We start from the raw sequence: 10,589 nt of genomic DNA, 5'->3' as shown, positions 1-10,589 counted from the left end.
GATGCTTTTACAAAAAATGGCTTTAAGGTTATGGGTGCTCACTTCCTTTAATATAAAGGTGCTATCAATCGCATAGTATAAGTGCACAATTATTCGAATGCAAGAGTAAAAGACTTAATATGAAAACTACTAATAATATTTTCATTACCAACAAATACTTTTAGTCACAAGTCATAATGAACTACTAATAGTATTATCATTATCAAAAGGACTTCTAGTCACAATTCACAACTGTGATCGACGACTTTTCATATGTTGAAAACGATGAATAATGGCATCGTTGCTCACAGTTGAGAATATCTTACGCTCTACATAGCAAACTAAACAACTGTTTAAAAATTCATCACCTATGCTATTACGAAGCTCATTTTTTATGTAGTTCATGGATGAGAAAGCACGTTCCACAGAAACGGTAGCAACAGAAAGAATGAGAGTCAACTTGATAAGTAAATACACCAGTGGCCAAGTTTGATGCAGGTCTGACTTAACCAATACTTTAGAAAGGTCACTAATTCCCTTCATGTTGAAGAACCTCTTGTCATGACCACGGGCATAAACTACAAAACTATCAAGCTGGAAACTAAGATCCCGAAGCTTGTTGCTATCAAACTCATTGGGATAATATTCAACCAACTTCATTATCCTGTTCTTATCAAAATTACCAAATGAATTAAGTGGATTTAAACTAGCCATACCGAGAAGTAAGTCGGTACTCACGGCATCAAAACGACTTCTAAGCTCTTGAAGATGCAAATCAATAACACCATTAAATATCTCAACATGCAAGTGATGAGAGTATGTAACATCATGAGCTCTACGCTTTGACTTCCCAGGAAAATAGAGAGCATCCATCTTCGGGATCATTATCTCATGTTTATCACAGAATGAAGAGACATCATCCATTAATGATTGAAATTCACTATTCCCCATCCTTTGTAATCTTTGCTTTGTATGAGTGAGGAGTCCCATAGCATTGACAATATCTTGATCCATCCTTTGTATTAAGGAACTCAAATCATTTGTCATCATTAGAACTTTCCACATCAAGTGCAACATAAAAACAAATTCAAATTCCTTAATCTTAGTCATAAGACTTTCAGCAACAAGTTTATCGGCATAATTTGGACCATCACGAGCAACAAATTCAAGAACATGAATAATTGATGAAAATAGGACAATGAGGTTATTTAACGTTCTATAATGAGAACCCCAACGAGTATCACCTGGTCGTTGAAGCCCACGTTCTTGATTTAGTCCTCGTCCAGTATGCACCTTACCTGATATGAGCAACTCCTCTAATTTTTCAGGTTGATGTTGTTGAAGCAAATTCCTGCGCTTAAAAGATGATCCAACAATATTTAACACATTAGTAACTATACAAAAAATGTCATCTACATCTGAATGCTTCTTTGCAAGAGCCACAAGTGTTAACTGCAATTGGTGGGCAAAACAATGAATGCAATACGCCGATGGAGTTTCATTCAGAATCAAAGTCTTAAGACCTCGTAGCTCTCCCTGCATGTTACTAGCTCCATCATAACCTTGCCCACGTATTTGAGATGGACTTAATGAGTGATACAAAAGAAAAGAGTCGATTTCCTTCTTCAATGATTGAGCAGATGTATCATTGACATGAACAATACCAACAAATCTCTCAATTACTTCGCCTTCTTTGTTAACATATCTCAAAACAAGTGCCATTTGCTCCTTGTGTGATATATCCTTTGATTCATTAACTAGTATCTCGAAAAAATTCCCATCCAAGTCTTCAATGATAGCTTTGATTGCTTCTTTGGCACAAACATCAACAATATCTTTCTGAATCATTGGGGAACACATCATTTCATTTTTTGGAGCATTTTCTAATATAATACTTTCAATATCCGGATCAATATCTCCATACCATTGCAAGAGTTCAAGAAAGATACCTCTATTTGTAGAAGATTGACTCTCATCGTGCCCACGAAATGGCAATCCTAGTCTCAAAAGAAACCTAGCCACATCGATTGAAGCACTCAAGCGACGTCGAGACTCACTTTTTTCTTTCTCGGATTGCTTTTCAAAAAAAGTGCGAATTGATTGTGATTGATTCATTAAATCAATCATCCTATTGAAACACTTGTTGTGGATGCTATTTACCTCTCCAACATGAGCTCTAAATCTTTCTATAGCCTTGTTCCAACCTTTAAAGCCATTTTTTGTAAAAGCATCCCCCATATTTCCATGAATTTCATGTTCATTTTTGAATAAATAACAACACAAATAATATGCAGCATCTTTTGATATATTGTACTCCAACCACTTTGAATGTTGACCCTTAAACCAACCAGGATAAAACTGACGCATTATCTTCCCAAACTTAGTTTTAGGAAAATCATGACTCGTAGGCTGGCAATGTCCCATTTGAATATAATGTTTTCTAATTTCATCTCGTATATTAGGGCTATATTCTGCAATGGACTTCCTATCCCCCGGGTCAGTATTGGGAGATCCTAAATTATGATCTGAAAGAGATATATCCCTTTGAATTTCCGGGGCTACGGATAACGCAACAGATGGATGAGTAGAACTAGAACTTGGTTGCCCAACTTTTGATCTTGTGACAAACTTATCCATCTCGACACAAAAGATTGATGAAGAATTCCTACAAACAAGATTTATTTCAATTTAATTTCATCCGAAATTTTTTACACATAATTTAATTAATTTCTATCGGGAAAACCATGCCCCTCAATCAACAACACAAACAACACGGCAATAACAATATAACTATTTAATTTTTCGAAAGAAAAGATGAAAAGTTACAAATTTCTGAAGCAATGAGTTGATGAGCACAATTTCATCAATCGCACAACCCACCAATATTACTAACCTGCATATATTCTCAAAATTAAGTTTTGGAATCAAGCAAGTTGGTAACAAAGATAATATTTTTCATTGAATCTGCTATCAAAGAATAAGCGATAAGCATGAAAAAAGTTCAAAATCCTTCTAAGAATATTTTTAATTTCTTACTTTAATAAAAATACCAAATCTTATTACCTTGTTTTATGTTCTGATAATCTGATTTTGAGATTGTTGTGAATGATCGGAGAGTTTGCTGATTGTTTCGTCTACTTTGTTCTTCGTTTTTCCCTTCTCTACGTTCCTAATGAGCAAAAATTCAAAAAGGGTTTAGTTTTAAACTTTTCTGTAAGACTGTAAAGATGGCCTTTCTTATACTTAAATCTAATTAATTATTAATATAATAAAGCCTAAAGGTGAAAGGAAGTAGGAAAAGGAAAAACTAAAAAAAGAAAATTTAGTTCAAAAGTAGAGAAAGGTTAAAAACTAGAAAAATAGGAAAACGTAAAGGGAATACGAAAAGTTAAACTAAAACGTAATCTGACAACCTAAACTAAAACCTAAAGGGAATAGGAAAAGTTAAAAACTTTTCCATAAAAGACAAAAAGCTAACATTCAAAAATATAAAGGCAGTGCTGTGACAGGAATCGAACCTGGGTCTTTGCTTTCAGGAAAGGTTTTAACTCCCACTTCAGAACTACAGCACCCATCAGTCATTTTGTTTATTGGGTGCTCACTAAAATGTTATATCTTATTTCTTATATTTTTGGTATAGCTATACCTAGTTTACATCAAGGTTAATGGGTGCTTGAGCACCTAAAACTAGCATGTAAATCCGCCCCTGGTTGGAGGGAAGATAAAATTAGGAAAAAATTTGAATTTAATTATTGGGGGCACCGTAACTGTTTGGTAGCCATTCTTTTTAAGTACTAGGGAAAAAGGTATTAATTCCTGGATAATATCTAATTGTCGCTACTATTTGAGTTAAGGAAATAAATTACCGGCAATAAGTTAATTGTCACTAAATAATGGCCAATAAAAGCAGTGTTTCTTGTCTTCACTGTTGAAGGGGATCATATCTGCGTGTTGGTGAATGGAGTTGACATCGTGCTTGATGCTTCAACACTAAGGAAATCTCTCCAAGTTCCATATGAAGGGATGTCCTCAGTCAAGGGTGCTTGTGGAGCTAACTTTAGGAGAGCCATTGTGAAAGAGCAGGCTATCCAGCAGGGGGACCGGGTGCATAAGAAGGCACTACTTCCGGTGTATTAGCTTCTCTTTGAACTGGTCAATAAGGTTCTTTTACCTCGTGCTGAGAGGAGGTCTATCGCGTCCAAAGTTGATCTGGTCTTAATGGAGGCTCTTGATGAGTTCACACCGATAAATCTGCTAGCAATTATGATAGCGCACATGCAAAAAATGGTGAACTTTCAAGATGGCAATCATGAGCTTCCATACATATTTCTCCTCACTCGAGTGTTCCAGTTTTACAAGGTACCTTTGGCCAATCCAAAAGTAGGCACCTGCAAACAAACCTTCTCCAAAACAACTCTGGAAGAGTGTGAGTGTGTAGAAAAGATTGGGGGAAGTACTTCAACAATTTCTTAGCTAATAAATGCTCAGAATGCTGCTACTGAAGAAATCTAAAGGTTGAGGGCTTAGAATGCTATACTGGAAACTCAACTCGGTCAAGCTATTGGGGCACCTAGTTCTGTTAATTCTTCCCATGAAGAAGTTTTCCGCTTGACTAAGGAGAATATTGAGCTTAGGCAATAGGTGGAGAACCTGCGGGAGAAACTGCTTGAGGAACAGTTGTCTGCAAATGCCCTCATGGACCTAGTTCTCAAAACTATTGTTGCCTCCTCCTCCAAGCTTCCCTCTTCTAGTGCCCCCTAAGATCCTCTCAGTGACCAGTTGTCTTTTGTTCTGATGTTTTGTGGCTGTTATTTTATTTTTGTTTTTTATGGCATGTAGGATTTCACTATTACTGCTCCTGTTTAAAACAGTCCAATTTATTATCAATGAAACAACTCTTCTTTTGCTAGTACAATGCTTGTTTTCCTTTTGCTTCTTTTTTCTATCATGTTATGAGCACATATGGGGCATGAGTTAACTGTGTTAGACTTCTTTATGCATTTTTTCCTGATTGTGCCTTTTCAATGATGCCAAAAGGGGGAAGAGTTGGTTAACTTGAAATATTGAAGCAGATGATTAAGGGGGAAGCATAGAGTCATGGGGAACATATGAGGTTACTAGTACTTTATCTTGTTAAGTTAAGCTCTATAAATATTTATTAATGTTAAAAGTTTGTCATCATCAAAAAGGGAGAAATTGATGGGCTTAAGGTCTCTTAGTCTATATTTTGATGATCTAACAAACTTTCTGTATAGAACCAGATAAAGGACTTGATACATGCCTAGTAAAATCATTCAGCAATGGGCTCAAGATAATTTGGGCAGTGTGCCTTTGGAGTCATAACAACCAGTTTAGGGACCTGATACCTTGATATTTCCCTGATAGAAGTATAAGTCAACTCTACAGCTGGAAAGCAAGTGCAGAAAGTGACTGCCTGCAACTGTGCACACTACAGTGCAGCAGTCACTTCCCATTGGGAAAAGGCGTGTACCAATCAAGAATAGACATTATCCTTGGGATGTCTTTTGAAGTATAAGAATATTGTGTAAGACATAAGATATTCACTTGATCATTTAGTGATATTCTCTCGAGCATTGAAGATCTCATCCAGCATTGAAGTCACAAGTGTGTCAAGAACAAGAAGACAACTCCACTACGGACCATTTTCACTATTAGTCTATGTGTGTCCTTAGTTGAGTTGTAATCTTGTATTTTGTTCTTCATTGTAACTCCTATCTTGCTTTCTTAGAAGCTTTGTTTTAGGAAACTCAAAATCATAAACCATCTGAGTTTGTTTTATGATTAGAGTTAGTCATAGGTTGAAGTCTTTATAACTAGTGAGTGACAAAGTGGCTTGTGATAAGTGTATTACAAGTTAGAGTGATTAAAATCTTTGTACTAGAGCCATTACAAAGTGGCTTGCAATAGTGTAGTTACAAGTTAGTGAAGTTGAAATCCTACCAGTGTAGGCCGTGGTTTTTGTCCCCTTGAGTTGGAATTTTTTCACGTAAAAACTCCTATGTCTTATTTACATATTGTTTCAGTAGTTAGCACTGAGGGAACTGATATAGGACCAGGTCTCTATATAGTTGGTGGACTCATATAAACTATCAGCCCTCCTCTCTCTTGCCTTGGCGAGCTTATTCAGCTTTTTATCCCCGCCTTTGTTCTCTACTCTACATACAAGCGTTCAAATGCTGCCAGTTTTGCAGCCGAGACCACTAGCTTTACTTCCTTCTTTTCCATCTTATATCTCTCCCTATTTTCCCTCCTTTCCTCATCTTCCTTGCTACTTTGCTAACTTCATATAAGCAACCTTCTTGACTTTCACTTTCTTCTGAACCTCTCCATTCTACCACCAATCCCCTCGGTAACCACTAGGTGACCCATCGAGACTCCCAACACCTCTTTAGCTACATCTCTAATGTAATTTGTTGTCCTATACCCCATACTATTTGCATCCCTACTACTCCCCCAATCCCCTATTTCCATCAACTTCTCCCCCATTTCCTGAGATCCAGCTTAACTCAAGCTACCACACTTAGTCCTAGGTCTTATTCTTCATTAATCTCTTAGCCCACAACCAAGAGCTTATGTTGGTTTGTAAGGTTTTTCACTCGGAATAGCCTTGCAGTCCTTACATTGACCTCTATCACACTTCCTAAGGAGCAAGTAACTTATCTGAGTCTTAGCCACTATGGTATGAAAGATAACCATGTGCTCTTTCTACTTCAGAAAACACGAATTAGCTATCACGAAATTAAAGCTTTTGCAAAGTCCAAAAGTGAAACTCCTCCTACATTCCTCTCCCCAAAACCAAAACTGCCATGTACGTCATCATAACCACTTGACTTAGTCCCGATGTGACCATTGAAGTCTCCTCCTATGAATACCTTTTCAGTGTGCGGGATACATTTCACCACCTTATCCAAATCCTCCGATTATATATACTCTCGAGATAATTCCTAAATTTCATAAATTTCACTTAAACCAATAAAGCAACATTTAAGAATCATATGAAGAGTTATGGAATTGGATGGTGTAGGAACTGTAACCTCTACTGTAATGAAATGAGAAGTGACTATTCCCACACTTCCGTCGGAGGAAACATTTTTTTTTTGGTTCTAACTACAAGTCTACAACCAAAATTTCTCATTTTTTGCAATCATAGAGGACTATTTGTGGTAATGTTGTTGTTTGTAATAAATTTTTGAGATACGAAAAATAAACTGCAATCACAATATAAATATAAAAAAATATAATTTTATGATAAACAATATGGGTACAATTCTATTTATTCCCTTAATTTTTCTCTCCTGATTATTCCCATGATTCGAAGGCTAGAGCAGCGTGTATCTCGAACTAAGATGATGTAAATTTGATCTCTGTGAAAGGATATTGTGGATCATCTTGAACTATTTGATTGTCAAAAAGTATCCGACCGCATCTTGATTCCTTTATGAGTATTCCTTGAGCTTATGGAATTTTCGAGATGCTTTCATAGGGTGTGAGCTAGGGTTTTGGATGGAGTAGCCTCAAGTTAGGTTATCGGGTAGAGTAATCTCCAAGTAATCCTAATGGGTCCCTAGGTTTTCAAGAGCACTAATGGACTCGTCTTATAGTATCTTGAATTTAGGACTTAGCCCAAATTTTGTATGAGCTTGATCCATAAAAATTTTTATGTTTACAAATGTCTCATACTTCAAGGTTTATCAGGGTGTAGGGTTGCTCAAACTTGAAGACGAGACTTGAGGTACCCGAGCATCACAACATATTGTTGACACCCAATTTTGTCCATTCTTACTCCATATTATTCTAATAAGCTACTATTTTATTTTAGAGTCATAATAATACTTATAGCATTTTTTATGTATTGTTACAAGCGCTACAACTTTTATTATTATTATTGTTATTATTACATTTTTTACTACATATTAACAACTTTTAAAAATATAAAGCATTTATAATTTATTCTTTAGCTTGTTCAAATATTAATATAGAATAGTATTTGTTTTTTTAACTTTTTGAATCTTTTTTTTTAATTATCATTCCTAATTACTTTATTACTATGGCATTTTAATTAAGTAGTAGCTCAATTATCATCCTTAGACCTAACTCAATAATTAATTAAGCCCAACCCAATTTCCCTAAAACTCTTAAGGAATTTTTACATTCCTATTCCATATAGGAAATTATATTACCCTCTTTGTTTAATGTTTGATATAATTACATTTAGTGTACCAAATTATCATTTATATATCATTAGTGGTTTTTAAGGGTATTAATTACACTCCTAATTTAATGGTACCGTATATTCCTTCTAATACCACCCCCCCCCCCCATGTTTCTCTCTCCAATTCCCACACCTTCACCCACACCCATGATTTCTGTATCAAAATCCCATTATTTCTTCCATAGCCAAGGCATTGTCGGCACCTCTACAATCTTGTCCCAATGTTTTTGTGCCCAGGGAAGATATGCACAAGCCTGGTCGATTTGATGGTTATGATTTCGGGTTCCTTTAGTAATATAAGATGAAAGGAAAAGAGAGTAGCAATTCCACTATTGACAGCCATTAAAAAGCTTTGAAGCTTTAAATTTAAATTTGGATTTTCAAGAATCATTATTTGTTTGGAATGAGTATTGTTGTAAATAATTGAGAATATGGTTTGGAGTTTATATCTCAATTTTGAGGGGTTTTGGTGAAGATTAGACTTGATTTTGGCTGAATTTCAGATTGAAACTCGAAGAAGAAGAAGAAGAAGAATAAGAAGACATGACATACATTATATTGCAGCAATTGTAGAAATATTATAGACTGTTGGTTATTTATTTTTGAGATTTTGTGTTTTTGTGTTAAAAGTTTTTATGAGAGCTTGTTATTCCACTTCGTCTATTTTGGAGCTAACTTGTGCAGAGGAGAAGATGTTTTTAAAGTTATATATATTGTTATACCTTTAAATTCAAAAAAGTATGGTTGTATTGTATTTAAAGAGGCATGAATTTGTAGAATAGGTTAAATGTGAGTAATGAGTCAAATAAGACTCACAATGGCTTGTTTTCTACATTTAATCTACAATAAAACTACATATCATTTGAAAAATTAATATGAAAATACAGAATTTCAATATTTCTACAAATTATCTACAAAATTTCTACAAACTATTCATAACAGAATTTATCTTTATTTTCATGCATGTTCGTCTGTAACACTAAAGTTACTTGATATGCCAACATCTCCCGTTATAGAGGAATACAACTTATCTATAATTTTCTACAACTTTCACACATTATTTTCACCCAGTTAAATATAACTACAATGACATAAAATTGAGCTTTGTGTTTTTGTGTTAAAAGTTTTTATGTGAGCTTGTTATTCCACTTCGTCTGTTTTGGAGCTAACTTGTGCAGAGGAGAAGATGTTTTTTAAGTTATATATATTGCTATACCTTTAAATTCAAGAAAGTATGGTTGTATTGTATTTAAAGAGACGTGAATTTGTAGAATATGTTGAATGTGAGGAATGAATCAAATAAGACTCACAATGGCTTATTTTCTACATTTAGTCTACAATAAAACTGCATATCATTTGAAAAATTAATATGAAAATACAGAATTTCAATGTTTCTACAAATTATCTACAAATTTTCTACAAACTGTTCATAACAGAATTTATCTTTATTTTCATGCATGTTCGTCTGCAACACTAAAGTTACTTGATATGCCAACATCTCATGTTATAGAGGAATACAACTTATCTACAATTTTCTACAACTTTCACACATTATTTCCACCCAGTGAACTACAACTACAATAACATAAAACTTACATACAAATTTTATACAAAATTTATACAATATGTCTTTTGTATATTTTGTATCTGATTTATACATAGTAAAACAATTTTCATACAACTAATTATATATTATACAAATTATCTACAATTTTTGTACATTATTTTTACTAAGTTATATACAACTACAATATAATACCACTTAAATATAATTTTATACAATGTTGTTCAACTTTCATACAATAGTAAAATGAATAAAAGAAAAATAAATAAACAACAGAATACAATTTTTCTACAATTTTTCTACAATTTCTGCAATATAATGTATGTCAAGTCTTCTTCTTCTTCTTCTTCTTCTTCTTCTTCTTCTTCTTCTTCTTCTTCTTCTTCTTCTTCGAGTTTCAATCTAAAATTCTGCTAAAACCAAGTCTAATCTTCACCAAAACCCCTCAAAATTGAGATATAAACTCCAAACCATATTCCCAATTATTTGCAACAACACCCAATCCAAACAAATACTGATTTTTGAAAACCCAAATTTGAATTCAAAGCTTCAAAGCTTTTTAATGGATTTCAATGGTGGAATTGCTGCTCTCTTTTTCTTTGCTTTGTATTACTGAAATTTGGACATAATTGTGTTTGATGTAGAAGAATTGTAGAAGATTTAGTCGTTTTTGATTTGTGAAATTAGAAAAAAGTTTGAAACACAGTGTATCGAAAAAGCAGAGATGCTAAATTTGAATTGAAATTGACGAAGAAGATTAATGTGTGTGATTTGCGTTGTGGAAGATCTGGAAGAATATTTAATCCCCCAATT

The 10,589-nt window shown here is 34.2% G+C and overlaps 1 protein-coding gene across 1 annotated transcript; it reads right to left on the bottom strand.

The window, feature by feature from the left end:
* Positions 1-225: 225 nt before the first annotated feature.
* LOC138876354 (uncharacterized) lies at positions 226-2,616 on the bottom strand. The gene has a single exon (XM_070155266.1). The coding sequence runs from the start codon at positions 2,614-2,616 to the stop codon at positions 226-228; it is 2,391 nt and encodes a 796-aa protein (XP_070011367.1).
* Between the last annotated feature and the right edge of the window lie 7,973 nt (positions 2,617-10,589).

The sequence above is a fragment of the Nicotiana sylvestris genome, chromosome 8 (genome assembly GCF_000393655.2).
Source record: "Nicotiana sylvestris chromosome 8, ASM39365v2, whole genome shotgun sequence".
Lineage (NCBI taxonomy): Eukaryota > Viridiplantae > Streptophyta > Magnoliopsida > Solanales > Solanaceae > Nicotiana > Nicotiana sylvestris.
The sequence above is the reverse complement of the archived record's forward strand: the minus strand, read 5'-3'. Positions and strand labels throughout refer to the sequence as shown.